This window comes from Hypomesus nipponensis, chromosome 11 (assembly GCF_054491055.1).
Source record: "Hypomesus nipponensis isolate SF chromosome 11, ASM5449105v1, whole genome shotgun sequence".
In the NCBI taxonomy this organism is placed as follows: domain Eukaryota; kingdom Metazoa; phylum Chordata; class Actinopteri; order Osmeriformes; family Osmeridae; genus Hypomesus; species Hypomesus nipponensis.
In genome coordinates, this window is record NC_140371.1 from 6,903,904 (window position 1) to 6,922,881 (window position 18,978).

General features: G+C 42.6%; 2 protein-coding genes across 2 annotated transcripts; both read right to left on the reverse strand.

Moving 5' to 3' along the window:
• Nucleotides 1-4,873: 4,873 nt before the first annotated feature.
• Nucleotides 4,874-7,379, reverse strand: LOC146267938 (E3 SUMO-protein ligase ZBED1-like). Its single transcript, XM_084709419.1, has 4 exons — nucleotides 6,945-7,379; nucleotides 6,697-6,707; nucleotides 5,209-6,599; nucleotides 4,874-5,041 (listed from the first exon to the last, which is right to left on the reverse strand). Exons 1-4 carry the CDS (start codon nucleotides 7,166-7,168, stop codon nucleotides 4,874-4,876), a joined length of 1,794 nt encoding a protein of 597 aa, XP_084565545.1. The 5' UTR covers nucleotides 7,169-7,379.
• A 217-nt stretch (nucleotides 7,380-7,596) lies between these two features.
• On the reverse strand, nucleotides 7,597-11,049 carry LOC146267939 (uncharacterized). The gene is given in 4 exon segments (XM_084710149.1): nucleotides 7,597-9,603; nucleotides 9,606-9,701; nucleotides 9,704-10,504; nucleotides 10,637-11,049. Coding segments are annotated over 4 exon segments (2,754 nt in total). The 5' UTR covers nucleotides 10,959-11,049; the 3' UTR covers nucleotides 7,597-8,068.
• Between the last annotated feature and the right edge of the window lie 7,929 nt (nucleotides 11,050-18,978).

The following is an 18,978-nucleotide window of genomic DNA, read 5'->3' on the forward strand; positions in this document are numbered from 1 at the left end:
ACGGCTGATGCGTTTGAATTTCAAATTTATCAAATCACTGAGTAGTAGAGTTTGTTTCCGTCCTTTCATTGGACCACGTAAAGACCGCGGGAGCCAAGTTCAAGCTTGTGCGTAGCTGCAGGTTGCCGTTTCCATCTATCCACACACTGCCAGCTCATTGAAGAGCAATTTGTGTACAACGCCGACGACGATTTTTTTCAGGTAAATACTTGATTTTCTTACCGAAGGTGTATTTTACAGTATCGCCTATTGACCGAAGGTTAGTTAGCTAGCTAGTCTGGTGGGTTTTCATTCTAACCGCTAGAGCTAGGCTAGCTATTACCTCCAGTATGTTTAGCAAATCTAGGTAGTTAGAGTATGTTACAGTATTAGTTGTGGAGCGGTGGTGTTTGCCGTGACACCTTGAGTTGGAAAATATTTGTGTTAAACGGTTGTTTTTATCATTTAACTGAAATTGATTTCTTGCTGTTTGCCATTTTCTTCCATCCACACTGCCAGAGCATGGAAGAACAATTTGTGGAACCTAGCTACGTGACAGTGACAAGCGCCGACGACAATCTTTTTCAGGTAACTAGGTTAAATACTTTATTCAAACTTGATGACTGTTTGTCAGAAAAAAATAAGAGCATTCTATAAGCTAGAGTTACGCTAGCTACCTCCAGTATATATTTTTTGCTAACTTAGAACTAACGTTACAGTAGTGACATTAGTTGTGGAGCGGTGGTTTTTGCAGTGACACTTGAAGTGGGAAAACTATTTTTTTAAACGAGTGGTTTAGTCATTTTACTAAAAATGATTTCTTGCCGTGATTGCAGCAAAACTTTAGATAGCTTAAGGGGTTATGTTCGGCATTGTAGAGTTCATAGGAATGAACCTCACTGTCTTTTCAAATGTGTTGGCGCTGGCTGCAAGCCGACATTTTGCACCTACTCAGCTTTCAAAGCTCACTTTTATCGTATTCATAATGTGTCTGTACCCACTTACTGGTAGAGCCGTTACAGATTTGAAATGTGCCGTCGCGCTGTGTGAGCGCCAATTTCACACAGTAAAAGAACTTCTCTCACACTTAAAGGAGCATATAGTGGAGGGGCGACCTGTTGCATGTCCAGTCACTGGCTGTAAAAATACGTTCACTGTTAAGTCATCATTTACTGCTCACATATCCAGGAAACATAGAGCATGTTCAGTGGATAGCCTAAGTGAAATGTACAGGGAAACGAGTTCTCAGTCTAATGCTGGTGCTGCATGTGAAGATGCTGGTCAGTGTTTAAATGATGCAACAACAAATGAAAGCACTGAATTGCCACATAATTTAAATGACATCTTTCTAAGGAATGTATGTTTGTTCTACCTAAAATTGCAAGGGCAGCTCCTACTTCCAGCTTCAACAATACAGACAATTGTTGAAGAGATGCAAAATGTTCATGAGTTGGGACAGGATTATACTTTGAGTAAACTACATTCTCAGCTCAAAAATGAGCTGTGTCTAACAGATGATGCTATTTCTAAAGTATGTGATTGTGTGAAGGATTCAGATCTGTTGTCTTCCTGTCATCAGGGACCGCTGAGAACAACATATTCAAGAGCTCAGACTTTCCAGAAAATGTTCAAATACATAGAGCCTAAAAAAGTAACATTGGGAAATGACAGAAAAGTTTGCTTACTACATACCTGTGAAACAAACCATACAAAACGTATTGGAATCTGAATTATGGAAGAATAATGTGTTTTGTGAAACAGACTCTAACCCAGATGAATTTAGTGACATAAGTAATGGAAAAATCTATAAGTCCAATAGGGCTGCCACTAACGACTATTTTCTTTAGATTAATCTGTAGACTATTTTATCGATTAGTCGATTAATCTAAACGGTTCATTTTCCTAAAAAAAAAAAATATATATATTTAGATAAGGTACATAACATATCCCAACATACACGAACACACACCCCTTTTAAACCAAAAATTCCAAGGTGCTGGTTCTGGGCTGGTGCTCATGCCAGTTCGGTAATGATTAGATAGCGATATTCGCCAATTATCTAAGAACCAGGTAGTCTACATTTACCACACTCTAGAGCCGGAGTAGGGCTAACGTCTTTAAATCACTTCATACGCCTCCATTGTCCTAGCAAAGCGTCATGGTTACGGTTAACAAGTTAGCTAAATAGCAAGGAGCTAACCTAGAGAGCCATCTTATCGACCGACGTAGAATAAACCCCGATTCTAACCTACCTATACATTTATTCAATGGAAACTCTAAGGTAGCAGGCAGACAAGTTTATAGCTTTAATAATGCGTGTATTGACCAGCTACAATGACAACATAGATTAAAAAGGCTATCCCTTATAAACATGAATAGACAACACCAGACAACGGTGGTTTTGCCTTTTTGGCGCCTGTATGTTTTCTTTTCAGGTGCTCGTGCATAGCGCAAGTGCTGCTGTGTTGCACAGTGTACAAACCACCTTATTGTTTGGTGATAGCGTTAAGTCGAAGTATTCCCATACTTTTGAAGCCTCGGGTATTTGAGGACTCGGGTTTTGGAACCAAGTCGGACTCTGCATCTGCCATGATATTTGAGCGTTGACTGGAGCCGACCAATGACTTGAGCCAACAACGACCGACGTCATGCAAGCACCAATTACGATGTGATATTGAAGAAAAACACTTGTTATAATGAATTGAAGCGTTTTTTGTATTTTATATAATAAAAAAATTGTTTTAAAAGATGCGTCGATTTAAAATATTGATGTCGACGTCGTCGATGACGTCGACGAATCGCGGCAGCCCTAAAGTCCAACCAGTTCTTCATTGAAAATCCAGGATGCCTGAAGCTAATATTGTACCAGGATGCTTTTGAAATTGTAAACCCACTGGGCTCTGCCAAGAAAAAACACAAAGTTCTTGCAGTATATCTTTCTGTGGCTAATCTATCTGCTCATGTGCGGTCCAACACAGATCACATGTCCCTTGTCCTATTGTGTGGAGAGAATTACCTGAAAAAATTTGGAAGTCTTAAAGTTTTCTCAGAGATGCTGATAGATTTGGAGGAAAATGGAATAACAGTAGGTGGTGAAGCTGTCAAACCGGATCTATACTGTATTGCTGGCGATAACTTAGGTTCACACAGCATTGGTGGGTTTACTGAAAACTTAAGTCGCTCTCAGTACTTTTGCAGGTACTGTGAAATCACGCTACATGAGTTTCGTGGTAATCCAAATGTGTGTGGTCCACAGCGCACCCCCGAAAGTTATGATTCTGCTGTTGTTGAACTACAAGCTGAGGACAGTCATCACAACAGAGGCATAAAGTTCAACTCTGTTTTCAATACTTTGAAATCTTTTCATGTTTGTCAGCCTGGTCTCTAGGGCTGCACGATTAATCAAGTTTTAATCACGATCAAGATTTCGGCTTCCCACGATCAAATTCGCGTGATCGAGCGATATTTAAAGTGCGTCATTTCGTTCATAGAACGCTCCGTATCAAAGTTTTTTTTTGCAAAGCCAATCTAGCACTCCGTTAAACAATAGGTGCGTTCGACATCGGCTGTGGCTGCATGAAACGACCAGCGAGAGTTGCCGCTTGCTGTCGGGGAGGAGTTATAAACGGCTAAAGTCGGAAAATGTGTCATTTTATGTAGCCTATTGGGTAAACTCTTTCTCCAATCTGCAGGCTGCAGCCGGCTGCACGCGCTGCGTGGAATCGAATATACCTAATGTCTGTTCACGTGCCTCCATGAGCCAGTCAGAGTTGTTCCCTGCACCATACAGCTCAATTTCTAGATGTAAACGATTACAGAGTAACGTGAGGAAAATTCCTGAACAGATAGAAGTTGGTCATAAAGCTGCTATCTTAACAAAGAAAACAAAAAAACTACCTGTGACCTGCCTTCGCTAATCCCTAAAGCCTTATTTAAATACAGATAGCTTGCAAATACAGAGGATAGCTTACCGAAGTTGAGTTAGCCAATGTCGTTAGCGATGCTAGCTAACGTTTGCTAGCTGCATAACTTTTAACTGGGTCTTGCAGCGCTGCTTGATTTTAGGGCTGCAGCTATCGAATATTTTAGTAATCGATTATTCTACCGATTATTCAATCGATTAATTGAGTAATCGGATAAAACATACATTGCTCAATTGAAAAGTAATTTTAAATAAACATGAGAAAATAACACGTCAATTAATAATGAACAACCAATTTGTTTCCTTTTTTGAAAAATCAACATTTTTTATTTCAAAAATGCATGGAGTAGCAAACCATATTTTCTACCAAAAGTTCCAATTTAGTTACTTTCCCATTGTTTATCAGTCTGTACTTGTACCATGAGAAATAACAATGTTGACAGATAAATTAAGTGCATTTATGTGCCAAGCATTCTTGGGTTTAAGTGAGCACTTCACTTTCAGAACTATAATGTTTTTACCTTTGCAATTCAGGAACAACATAAGCTTGGAAACTTGAAACAAGCCCATGCATAGTTTCATACATTCTGACTTTAAAAACAAATCCTGAGATGTAAAGAAAGATAAATAAAATTATGAAGTCTGTTCCTAGTATCAAAAATAAGTTATACATAAAAAAAATATGTAATAAAAAACATAAACACTTTCTTAAATTTGTGCAACTTCACATCTGAAAAAACTACATTTCAGTCATAACAGCCATAACCATTTTCTTCTTTTAACATTTTTTGGTAATAAAAAACATAAACACTTTCTTAAATTTGTGCAACTTCACATCTGAAAATCTACATTGCAGGCATAACAGCCATAACCATCTTCTTTTACACTTTTTTGGCATTTAGGAGGCAAAAACGTGTAGCTGTGAAGAATAACTTTGCTACACCTCCTTATGTCTCTTACTCACACAAGTCTTTAAAGAAGCATGTGATTGCAGTGAAGGATGGTAAGCATATCAACATGCTCAGGGCTGAGGCTTGCCCTCTTCGTTGAGGCGATGTTACCTGCTGCTGAAAAAAGACGCTCTGATGGCGTGGATGTGGCGGGTATGGACAGGGGATGTTCTCCGAAATACATCAAGACCTGTAGAATAGTCAAGACAAAAGAAAAACAAAAGTTTATTTTATTTATTACATATTGTAATATTGTTTAAAAAAAGTTTCCAGTTCCTGTAGAACATGTATAATTATGTGTAAAATGCTTGTGGAAATTGTTATTGAATCAAAATGGGGAAAAAAAATAAAACATGCCTCCTTCTGTACAGCTTCGTTGGACTGCTGCTCCTCATCTTGTTCTTCTTCATCACTGGTGGTGGAGTCTGAGTCAAGGAATGATGTGGCCCTCTTGGCAGGTGCTTCTGGTGGAGAGTCCTGTGCTGTGGTAGATGCTCCACTTTCAACAGTGTTCAGGTTTGCATGCTGTTTGGCAGCAAGTGCCATGGTTTGTACTGTGCTTTGGACCTTGAAGACTTCATCAGCAGGCAAGAACTTTAGTTTTCGAAACCTTGGATCCAGAGCAGCAGCAAGCAGGGTGATATTTGGAGTGTCAGGTGTAAACTGAGTTAGCCCTTGCCATCTTTCTGTGATCTGGTCTGTCGCTTGAGTCTGGAACAACCTCACAGGTGCAGCCTCAATTTCTGAACTCTGTATGTTCTTCTTAAGTTTGTCCAAAAGATGTGGAAGTGCAGAGAGTGTGACATATTGTTGTCCACTCAGGAACACTGTTGCAGATTCAAAGGGCTCAAGGACCTGGTTCAGCTCCTCAATCAGGTTCCACTGTTCAGGCTTGAGATCGAGGTAGTGTTTCCCTCTCTGGGTCACAGCTGGGTCAGAGAGTGTAGCAGTCACCGGCCATCTTTGTTCTTGCAGTCTGGACAGCATGGCGTAGGTGCTGTTCCAACGTGTACAGACATCCTGCACCAGCATGTTCTCCTTGGTACCCATTTGCTTCTGCTTATTCTTCAATTTGGTGCATGCCAGTTCACTCTTCTTAAAGTGTTCAACAAGGCTTCTGGCAGCAGCCACACACTTGATGATAGCCTGGTTGATCTTCAGAGAGCTTTGCACGACCAAGTTGAGGGTGTGTCCTGCACATCGCACTGATGCCCATCCATGCCTTTCTTGCAAAATCTTTGCTGCTGCTACAACATTAGAACCGTTGTCATGGACGACAGCCTTGATTTTCTCTGGTGGGATCTCAAATTTAGCAATTACCTCCTCAATCCACACTGCAATATTTGCAGCTGTGTGACTCTCATCGAGTGGCATTGTTGTCAAGCAGTGGGTCACCCCCATATAAGCCTCTGTTGCAACACTCGTCCAAATATCAGTTGTGAGTGCAACACTGCTGGCTTCTTGCAGGGCTTCCATCACCTTGCCTTTGATGGCTTCATACTTCTTCTCCATCTGTGTTGTGAAGAAGGTTCTAGATGGAAGCTCGTATTTTGGATGGAAAGTGGCAATCATCGCTTTAAAGCCACTATCTGCCACCATGCTCAGCGGGCGCATGTCAGCGACAATCATGTTTAAAATGCTGTCTGTCAACTCAGCTGCGTGCTCAGGGGTACATGATGGGGTTCTATGCATAAATGTGTCCATCCGAGACTGTGATGGTTTACTGAAAAAGGAAGATTTTTTTTTTACTACGGCTCAATATGATAATAGAGTAAGTTCATTCACATTAAACTGCTATTTAGATATTGTATCCATCAATCAAGAAGACACACACATTCAAAACACCGTATTGTCTACTAGAAGTGACCAGCTATGGTTCAGCTTAAGCTATCGTGTATTTATTTCTTGAACAGCGCTGTCTTTTTGAAAATAAAAACTTTGTGGTGACTTGACGTTAGTCTTGGGGACATAATTATTAGCCGCCACATTTAATTAACTAGCTATACTTATAACGTTAGTCATAATAAACAACAACTTAGCCTCCAACTGCACTAATGTAGCGTAAACTATAGCAGCATTGATTTTAAAATTACCTTGTCTCGGGTCGGCGGTCTGCCGAGTGGAATGGGTGTTTTCTGTTGAGATGCTGCAGCATGGAAGTCGTGCTGTTGTGGTACGCCAGCTCGGTCTTGCAGTGGACACACACCACGGTCTTCTCATTAATGTGCAACGTGAAATGATCCCAAACCTTGGACATTCTCTGTCGCTTTCTCCTGGCCGTTTGGCTTTCCTCACTATTTTCGCTCGTGTCTTCCATCTTAGCGCACGCTAATGTTAGCCCCTAAACAAGTCAAAACATGCCGCGTCTGTCTGCTCAGTGTCACATTAAAAATGGTCCGTGCGGAAAACCGTTCTGTGGGTTGTGTCACACAAAAAATGGTCCGTGCGGAAAACCGTGACCTCAACTGTAAAATTAAATAAACGATGACTCGAGGCAGGAAAAATTCATCGATGCTTTTTTGTAATCGAATTACTCGAATCAATCGATGAATCGTTTCAGCTCTACTTGATTTATTGAAATTATTCTGAAATGTTATGTTCTACTAGCCATTAGCCTATTTGCGCTTGGCACAGTTTTCCAAAGCCCTAGTGTAACTGAGACAACACAGTAAATAATTCCTCTTTCAAGTAATAAGCCCCCATTCAATTGTTGAGCATAAAATTAGCTGCAAGGTCTGTAGAGATTTTGGGACTATGCCACTCGAGCGAACACAGATCTGTGTTTTGCTCATGCAGAATTTGGTTAAATAAAATCGGTTAAATTTACATTTACATTACATTTATTCATTTAGCAGACGCTTTTATCCAAAGCGACTTCCAAGAGAGAGCTTTACAAAAGAGCATAGGTCACTGATCATAACAACGAGATAGTCCCAAACATTGCAAGCAGCCAAAACATGAAGCATACATTGTGAAAAAGCTGAACAAGTGCCAAAAGGGAAGACCCATAAGAGCATGTAGTTATACAAGTTACAAATTAAAACAACATGAACCACAAAAGTGCAGGACTGTACCTGTAAAAGAGCAATCAACAGTAAAATATTACACAGCAAGTACAAGACTTAACTTCGTTATATCTAACCTACAATAGCAACAAGTCACTCAATAAAGAGTCATAGTGATCCTGGAGGAAACTAACAAGTCCAGCCAAGCATTCTTAAGTGCCGTTGTACTCCCGGAACAAGTGCGTCTTGAGCCTTTTCTTGAAGGTGGGGAGACAGTCAGTGTCCCTGATGGAGGTGGGGAGCTGGTTCCACCATTGGGGCGCCAGGCAGGAGAAGAGCTTGTGTTGGGACCGGGCAGTCTTGAGCGGTGGGACCACCAGGCGGTTGTCTGAAGAAGACCGTAGGTGACGGGTGGGGGTGTAAGGTTGCAGGAGAGACTTGATGTAGATGGGTGCAGTCCCGTTCACTGCTCGGAAGGTCAGTACCAGGGTCTTGAATCTGATACGGGCGTTGATGGGTAGCCAGTGGAGGGAGATGAGGAGCGGGGTAACATGGGAGCGTCTGGGTAGATTGTAGACCAGGCGGGCCGCTGCATTCTGGGTTGCACATGCTGGGAGACCAGCGAGCAGCGAGTTGCAGTAGTCCAACTTGGAGAGGACCAGTGCTTGGACTAGCAGCTGGGTGGAGTGCTCAGACAGGTATCTCCTGATTTTTCGGATGTTGTAGAGGGTGAATCTACAAGACCGGGAGACTGCGGCGATGTGGGCCGTGAAGGAGAGCTCGTCATCCATTGTAACCCCAAGGTTCCTGGCAGAGGATGAGGGGGTCACCGTCGCAGATCCCAGGGTGATTGACAGGTCGTGGGAGATGGAGGGTTTAGCCGGGATGATGAGAAGTTCTGTTTTGGCGAGGTTCAGCTGGAGGTCGTGCTCGGTCATCCAGGTGGAGATGTCTGCGAGGCAGGCCTCAATCCTAGCAGAGATCCCCGGATCGGTCGGGGGGAACGACAGGTACAGCTGGGTGTCGTCAGCGTAGCAGTGGTAGGAGAAGCCATGGGAGGTGATGATTGGTCCAAGTGAGGTGGTGTACAGAGAGAAGAGGAGGGGTCCAAGGACGGAGCCCTGTGGGACACCGGTGGAGAGCTGGCGGGGGTCTGACAGTTTGCCTCCCCAGGAGACCTGGTAGGATCTTCCCGAGAGGTAGGATGAGATCCACTGGAGTGCAGTGCCAGTGATGCCCATCTCTCCAAGTCTGTAGAGCAGGATCTGGTGGTTAACCGTGTCAAACGCTGCAGAAAGGTCCAGCAGAATGATGACGGATGACCTCGAAGCCGCTCTGGCAGACTGGAGGGCAGTGGTGACTGAAAGGAGGGCAGTCTCTGTGGAGTGGCCGGTCTTGAAGCCCGATTGGTTGGGGTCAAGCAGGTTGTTCTGAGAGAGAAAGTTAGACAGTTGGTTAGATACAGCACGTTCAATTGTTTGAGAAAAGAAGGGTAGCAGTGATACCGGTCTGTAGTTCTGGAGGACGGCAGGGTTAAGGGAGGGTTTTTTGAGTAGAGGAACAACTCTGGCCTGTTTGAAGGCAGAGGGGAAGGTGCCAGAGGTAAGAGAGGAGTTTAGGACATGGAGCAGAAAAGTTATGATAGAGGGGGAGATAGTTTGAAAGAGAGGGGAGGGGACAGGGTCAAGGGGGCAGGAGGTGGGGCGATGAGAGAGAATGAGGTCAGAGAGCTCTGACTCGGACAGGGGAAAGAGTTTAGACATTTAGTTGGGTCAGTCATGAAAGGTGAGGGGGTAGGAAAGGTGGGTTTAGGGAACCGACTGCTAATGTCGGAGACTTTTCCTCAAAGAAGGAGGAGAAGTCGTCTGCTGTCAGAGTGGAGGGGGGGGGGGGTGGGGGAGGTGGGTTAAGAAGGGTGGAGAAGGTAGAGAAAAGTTTGTGGGGGTTAGAAGCAGAGTTAATTTTGTTAAGAAAGTAGAGGGTTTTAGCACCAGTTATGTGAGAAGAGAAGGATTTAAGGAGGGAGTGATACTTATCAAGGTCCAGACCGTCTTTGGACTTGCGCCATCTCCTCTCAGCTGCTCGAAGGGTGGACTGCTTTTCACGAATAACATCCGTAAGCCACGGGCAGGAGGGAGAAGATTGTGCAGGCCTGGTTGACAGGGGACAGAGAGAGTCAAGTGATGCAGTTAACGTGGTTAACAGGGTGTCGGTGGCAGTGTTAGTGGGGTGGGACGAGAACTCGTCGATGGGAGGGATGGAGGATGTTACAACAGAGGAGAAATGGGAGGGGGATAGGGAGCGGAGGTTGCGCTGGAAAGTTACGAGGGGAGGGGAGGTAGAAGGAGTTGGAGGGAGAGAGACAGAGAATTTGATAAAGTAGTGATCAGATATGTGCAGTGGGGTTACAGAGGTTAAGTCAGTGATACAGTTACGTGTCAGGACGAGGTCTAGCTGTTTGCCTGCCTTGTGGGTCGCCGGTGTGCTCAGCAGCGTCAAATCAAAGGCAGTCAGGAGGGACAAGAAGTCAACAGCCTGCGTTCCTTGGAGGTGGATGTTGAAGTCCCCAAGGACTATCAGGGGGGTTCCATCATCCGGGAGGACGCTGAGGAGCATGTCCAGCTCGTCCACAAAGTCAGCTAGCGGTCCTGGTGGGCAATAAAGAACAATTAAGCATGCTTTGATAGGATTAGTTATCATCACATAATGGTGTTCAAATGATTTGGCAGTAAAAGAGAGTGGCGTGGATGTGTATTTAATATGTGGGGAAAGAAGCAAACCTGTCCCACCACCCCGCCCAGTTGAGCGGGGTGAGTGAGTGAAGGAGTGGTTGACGGAGAGAGCAGCTGGAGTTGCAGTGTTCTCTGGGCGGATCCATGTCTCTGTCAGCGCAAGGGCATGAAGAGAAGCATGGGATGCAAACGCCGGGAGGAAGTCTGCCTTGTTCACAGCAGACTGGCAGTTCCAGAGCCCTAAGGAAAGAGAGAGGGCAGGTGGAGAAGATCTGGATAGGTAGTGAAGGTTAGAAGTAGACTGTATATATTTTGTGACATATCTACGTCTACGGGTAGTGTAATGAACAGGAATGCTAAAGAAACACATGCTAGCTATGAATAAGTTCTAGGTAGAATATAATCTAATTATGAATATGAATAGGTTGATACTTATCAGAAGAGGTGATCCTCCTCGTCGGCCTTCCTCGTCGACCTTCCTCGTCGGCCTTCCTCGTCGGCCTTCCTCGGTGGACTCCGCAGGTAGACTCCTTTGTCTTTGTTCGACTGAGTCTTTGTTCGACTGAGTCTTTGTTCGACTGAGTCTTTGTTCGACTGAGTCTTTGTTCGACTGAGTCTTTGTTCGACTGAGTCTTTGTTCGACTGAGTCTTTGTTCGACTGAGTCTTTGTTCGACTGAGTCTTTGTTCGACTGAGTCTTTGTTCGACTGAGTCTTTGTTCGACTGAGTCTTTGTTCGACTGAGTCTTTGTTCGACTGAGTCTTTGTTCGACTGAGTCTTTGTTCGACTGAGTCTTTGTTCGACTGAGTCTTTGTTCGACTGAGTCTTTGTTCGACTGAGTCTTTGTTCGACTGAGTCTTTGTTCGACTGAGTCTTTGTTCGACTGAGTCTTTGTTCGACTGAGTCTTTGTTCGACTGAGTCTTTGTTCGACTGAGTCTTTGTTCGACTGAGTCTTTGTTCGACTGAGTCTTTGTTCGACTGAGTCTTTGTTCGACTGAGTCTTTGTTCGACTGAGTCTTTGTTCGACTGAGTCTTTGTTCGACTGAGTCTTTGTTCGACTGAGTCTTTGTTCGACTGAGTCTTTGTTCGACTGAGTCTTCGTGCGACGAGGCTGGCAGACGAGGCTGCCTCTAGAGTGCCAGCTGCCTTAACTATGCAAGGCGCAGCTGACAATGACCCTAATTATGTAAACAAAGGCCAGGGTCTCACGCAGCGGCAAGTACCCTGAGCACGATCTCTAGCTAGCTACTTAACTTAAGGCCTGGATAACTGCTGTTTAGCAGCCCTGCCCAGACACAAGATTTAGCAACAACACAACATAATACTACAAGTTTAAACTCACTTACTTGGTCAGGAGACAGTCACGATGTACATACAGTAAAAACACTATTCGCTCTGAATCTGGTTACAGATGTCAGGGCTATTTAGCTGCTTCCTACAATGACCCTAATTATGTAAACAAAGGCCAGGGTCTCACGCAGCAACAAGTACCCAGAGCACGATCTCTAGCTAGCTACTTAACTTAAGGCCTGGATAACTGCTGTTTAGCAGCCCTGCCCAGACACAAGATTTAGCAACAACACAACGCAATACTACAAGTTTAAACTCACTTACTTGGTCAGGAGACAGTCACGATGTACATACAGTAAAAACACTATTCGCTCTGAATCTGGTTACAGATGTCAGGGCTATTTAGCTGCTTCCTACAATGACCCAAATTATGTAAACAAAGGCCAGGGTCTCACGCAGCGGCAAGTACCCTGAGCACGATCTCTAGCTAGCTACTTAACTTAAGGCCTGGATAACTGCTGTTTAGCAGCCCTGCCCAGACACAAGATTTAGCAACAACACAACGCAATACTACAAGTTTAAACTCACTTACTTGGTCAGGAGACAGTCACGATGTACATACAGTAAAAACACTATTCGCTCTGAATCTGGTTACAGATGTCAGGGCTATTTAGCTGCTTCCTACAATGACCCAAATTATGTAAACAAAGGCCAGGGTCTCACGCAGCGGCAAGTACCCTGAGCACGATCTCTAGCTAGCTACTTAACTTAAGGCCTGGATAACTGCTGTTTAGCAGCCCTGCCCAGACACAAGATTTAGCAACAACACAACGCAATACTACAAGTTTAAACTCACTTACTTGGTCAGGAGACAGTCACGATGTACATACAGTTTTATGGCATTGACATATTCAGTATTGCACCATTGTAAACTGATATAAATAAATACAAAACTCAAATGCAAAGCTATACACTCATACGCATGAATAATAAGTAAACAGATGAATGGATAACATCATTTTGTTATTCAAAATCTATATTTATAAATTAATTGATCAATTCATGAAGATAAAGAATAACGGCTATTTACAAATACATAAATAATGTATTTTGTTACCTATGTTGAGATTGCTGGCTACCCGCAGAGAGTCGTCCAGTTATATGCTTCCTCCCTGCTTCCCCCACCCCCCACATTATAGGACGAGGATTACATATATCCATGTCAATATCATAGCTGAATGAGCAAATTTAGTTGATCGCAATAACGATGGCATCATGAAAGCAGTAGTATGTCTGTACCACTTCAACACTGACATCATCTCCATCTTTTACATACACATGATCAATTAATGTACCTTTCTCAGTTGTGGCTTTTTGTGCACGCTGGCTGTAGCCATGTTGTTCCATTACATTTACGATGGTAGACGATGTAAAAATGTCCTCATTGAAGTCTCCCATAACTACTTTTGTGCCACGATGTATCTCTAAATTAGAAATTATATTCAAGAGCTGCTGTCGAAATATATCAATGGTGTAAGAATTTGGTCTGTACAAAACAGCAGCAGTACAACCAATATGTGATACAGCAAAGTATAAACACTCTAAATTACAAGTCTCTGGAACCAAAACATCTGCCATGCTTTTTTCAGAATAATATATTCCAACACCACCTCTTGTCTGTTGTTTTAATTTGGCAAAAATGGGCTGGCTGTTATCATAACAATTACGTCTTGGATTGTTCTTAAACAAAAAACCTGGCAACTGTGGCGAATTGTCTGTATTTTCAGAACTTAAACATGTTTCGGTTAAACAAATGCATTCAACACTCATGAATCGCTTATGTGCTTGAAGATCCAGAAAGTGAGCATTTAAACTTTGAACATTGTGAAGTGCGAAAGTGAATTTAGACGGCTTTGTGAATCTGTCCTTTTCCAAAATAAATGCAGGCATGGTCTTAATCGCTTCAATTCTTTCATTGGAAAATATGGTGGACTCCTTGAAATCCTCAATAATTAGTCCGCTGATGCTTCTTACCCGACTCAATGCAACATATGCTTGTCCTGCAGCAAAGATTTTGGCAAGTGAAACGACAGCTTTGTCCACGGTCAGCCCTTGTACTTTGTGAACTGTGCAAGCCCATGCCAATCTAAGTGTAAACTGCCGTCTAATGCCACCATCATTTGTCACATGATCTTCCTGCAGTCCTATTACTGTATTTTGGGACGATGTCTGTTGTGTTTTTGAGCGTTGACAGTTTCCAACCCTTGGATCATCAAACACCACATGAATAACAGAGGGGAAGCCATCAGCACTAAATATCTGTGAAACCGTTCCAAATGCTCCATTAACAAGACCATCAGAGACATCAATATTCTTCTTAAGCATTACTCTAGCACCAATACCAAGTGAAATAGATTTTGACAAACATGAATTGTAAACCTTTTTATGATGTCCAACTTTCCTTTCCATCCTTCCAGTTTTGGGATTTCTATTATAATCTTGAGCGTCTATAGTGATTGTTTCAGAGCAACACTCATGTAGTCTCTCAATATTGTATTGATCAACCTCATTGTTGGTAGCAAATATGTGAATTGAACTGGATGTCTCCAGTTTCACACTGTTTGAGTATTTGGATATCGCTGGGAATTAGAGCCTCATTCTTTTTACGTACTCTAAAGCAGCTTACACACTGCCCCAACAAACTCCAACAAATCCCAACATTCTAAAGTTGGCAGTTGTTGGTGATTGTCTTTAGAATGTCCAGTAAACCAACTGCCAGTTTCACACTGCTCAGACAATAACAGATTTGTTTTCAGTTAACTAATTAGCTACTTTTTAAATTGAGTGTTGTAGCCAGTATCATAAGATGAATGAGGTTGATACCTACTTGTTAAATGTAGTCAGGGTCATGTTAGTCTACCTGGCCTACAAAGTTTCAAGGAGGATTCAGGGGAAACAGCCAAGACGGATGAGGAGGAGACTGTGGTGTAAAAGCTGGATACTGCGTCGTGCAAAGCAGGGAGCCTACCCTAATTTATGCAGGGAGCTTAGGTCTGAAGACACCCTGGGTTTTGCAAACTTCGCCCGTTTTGCGCCTCAGGCTTTTGATAACTTACTCAATCTGGTTACACCACTAATTAGAAGACAAAACACAAATTTCAGAGACTGCATTACTCCTGGTGAGCGTCTGATGGTGACATTACGGTTTTTGGCAACAGGTAAGCTGCTACAACTCCTATAGATTCTCTCACAATACAATTCTTTAACTACACAGTGTAAAGATCATTATGTAACAAGGTTAATGCCAATCTGTGTTATTCAACAGGCGAAACTTTCCAGAGCCTTGCTTACTTATTTCGAATTGGTTGCTCAACAATCCAAGGAATTATTCCTGAAACATGTGCAGCTATCCACCAGGTGCTGTGTGAAAAATACCTCAAGGTAAGCATAATTTATTATTAGGTCTAACTCAGTTAGTTGTTTCTGTTCTTTGTGTGTAGGCTATATAGATGCTTAGTTGAGTGAGTACTGTTCAATAGGCCAACAGTGATATGGATAATAACAAAATGAAAGTGTAGTCCCATTTGTACATTACAAAGATGCCAAAACAAACAAATGATCAAATAATTTGACATGTTTAATAAATATAATAAATAATTAAGCCAGAGAGAAAGAGGGGAAGAGAGAGAGACAGATAAGAGCGGGGCAGAGAAGAGAATATGGAGGAAGAGAGGGAGAGAGCTGAATGCACTCCTTCACAAACACACACATTCACAATTAGCATTCGGAAGGTCCATATGGATGGTTGGGTGAATGAGGGTTATAGATAAGCCGACCTATTTCACATTGCACAAATTGAAAATACTGTGGATCTAGTTGTTCCATTGTTCTTAACTCATGTTCCAGGTATTGACAGTAAGATGTAATGTGGTCTTGTTGTTGCTTCACAGCTGTACTCTCAGTGAGAGAGCGCAGTGTACAATTGATAGCCTCAAGCATTTGTAAGTCTCTGTCTTGAGCCTGAGCCTCTGGAGACTTCCTCTTACGTCGAGGTGTAGAAAGTGGGGGGGTGAAATAAGAAGTACTGGCAGTTTCCTCCTCTCCCCCATCAACTGCCGTCACATCAGGGTCTTCTGAGCTGATGGTGATAGCGGTCATAGAGCTATCTTCAACCTCAATCCCTTCTGATGGTGCATCGTCGGTTTCAGTTAATGTATCCTGCTGACAGAAAATATTGACATATGTTTTTTATCTCATTTTAGTGCCCCAACACAACATCTGAGTGGTTAGAGATTGCAGAAGGATTCCAGAAGAACTGGCAGTTTCCCAACTGTCTGGGTGCTTTGGATGGGAAGCATGTTGCCATCAGACCTCCACCAAACAGTGGTTCACTGTATTATAATTACAAACACTTTAATTCAATTGTCCTCATGGCCCTTGTAGACTCTGACTACAAGTTCCTATATGTTGACATAGGATGTAATGGCAGGGTGTCTGATGGAGGTGTGTTCAGGGGGTGTACTCTCCAACAATCGCTGGAATAGCAAACAGCCAACATCCCCCCACCCTCTCCCCTGCCAGGATCCGACATTTTTTTACCGTATTATGTAGTGGCCGATGAAGCGTTCCCGCTAAAGCCCTACATAATGAAACCCTATTCAAGGCGAGGCCTTTCTGAGGAACAGAGAATTTTCAACTTTAGGTTGTCAAGAGCACGAAGAGTTGTGGAGAATGCCTTTGGCATTCTCACAAACAAATGGCGTGTGTTGTTCACGACCATAAATCAAAAGCCACAGGTTGTGGAGAGTATTGTTCTGGCCTGCTGTGCAATGCACAACTTTCTCCGGGAGGAACACAGTAGTGTGTACGAAGTACCTGATACCACCCCTGACTGCTGGAGAGAGGATCCTTCATTACGGCAGGCTGCTCTGCCTGGGTCTACAAATCCCACTCAGCAGGCCAAAAGGGTCAGGGAATTCCTAACAGAATATCTAAATTCTGATCATGTAGATGTTTAATGGTCTCTAGTCTTTTAAATGTGTTATAATATTTACAGTTTGCAAAAGCCTTCAGACCTAAGCTCCCTACATACATTTGTATTGGCTCCCTGCTTCGCAAGATGCAGTATCCAGCTTTTACACCAGTCTCCTCCTCATCCGTCTTGGTTGTCTCCCCTGAATCTTACTTGAAACTTTGTGGGCCAGATAGACTACAGTAATCATTCATCACCCTTATGAATGATAAGATGATCTTTAAATGTGTTGTGCTTTTGAATGTGGATACATTCTTACATCAAGAGACAAGTTTGATTTTGATGGCCTTTTTCTCATATGCATCTCAAGGAACTTAATCTTCTGCAGCATCCAGGACTGGCGTGGTGTGACGAATCCATCACTGCCCGATGGCTTGGCCTTTAGGTAGCGACTGTACTGTGTTCTCATCGACTCCATCTTTGCTTTGACTGCATTTTCTGTAACATACAATAGATTGAGACTAAATTAACAACAACATTGTGTATCATTATTAACCACACAAATGCTTTTGGTGCATTTCTCAATACATGGATACTTGTAGCCTACTAGATCAGAGATACTTTCGCATTTCTCAATACACTGCTACTTGTAGCCTACTAGATCAAAGAGATACTTTCGCATTTCTCAATACACTGCTACTTGTAGCCTACTAGATCAGGGAGCAGTGAACCATAGGCTACTAATGAAACAACCGTGTTAGCAACTAGTTCGATTTTTTTTAAACAATAATCCTCCTTTTATTTATAAAAGCGTCTGCTAAATGACTAAATGTAAATAGGTTATCTTGTTAACAGATTAGCTAGTCTAACATGGTAGAACTACAGTACAGTACAGTAGCTAGATACTCACCAGTAGTCTCCAATTTTTCTGCAATGTTTCGTATTGCGACACTTTTGCTATCTCGGTTGGAGTATGCCTGACTCCTAACGTCGTATAGATTGTTTCTCTCTTCCCATAACTCCAGGAGTACATCTTCCCGTTCTTGGGTCCAGAAACCAGCCATTTTCAGATTTAAAAATCGTTTAAAATTACGAAGTGAGTAAACAGTTAAAATCGACATCAAAGAGAGCTCGAGGATGTTATGCATGCGAGTAAGCCTAGTTGTAACTAGGTAACGAGCTGTCAGAATGTTGGAGTTCGTTGGAAATCCCTCCACATTGATCAGACATTCAACAACTTCACCCGACCCGACTGAACATGTTGAACTCTCCCGACAGTACCCGACAATGACCAACAAACACAAACTGCGTTTGTTGTAGAATGTTGGCGTTTGTTGTGGAAGTGTGTAAGCTGCTTTAAGCGGTTCAACATTTCAGAAAAGATTGCATCATTTTGTTGTCTGACAACTTTAGTCAATAATGCCATTTCAAACTGAGTATCCCACAAGTTAACTGTTTTCACATCAGAATACAGAGCGGTTCCTTTCACAGGTGGCAACTGATAAAAAATCTCCAACTGCAATGATGCTGACTTTTCCAAACAGAGAATAGTCTCCAGTCTGTTTAATTTGACGTAATCTCCAATGAATATAGGCTAAAAGGCGATGGTCAACAATAGAGATTTCATCAATGATTAATATTTGTATATTTCCCAATTTAGCTTGCAGAGAGTTAATTTTCTCATCACCAAGAGGTTGGTATGGCAGTCTTGTATTTGCACCGATTGAAAATGTGTTGTGAATGGTTGCAGCATTAATGTTATATGCAGCCACATCTGTTGGAGCTGTTACAACCACTGTGATATCATCAGGATTTCCTGACACTTGAGACAAAAGTTTGGTTGATTCATATTGTATTGCTTTAATTAAATGACTTCCCTGTACCTGCTCCTCCAGTAACAAAAACTCTAAATGGTTCAGGGTTTTTACCACAAGTTCTGTCCAGACACCACTCACGAATCTTATAGAAAATGTTAGACTGCTCCTCATTTAGTGAACGCAATAATTGCAATGCATCTTCTCTTGAGATTGCTGCATTATTAGTTTCAATAGTACAAGCAGTTTCAGGTTTTCCTGTGAGATCAGGAATATTTTCAGCAGGATCGTGTTCATCAATGTCCACCTCATCT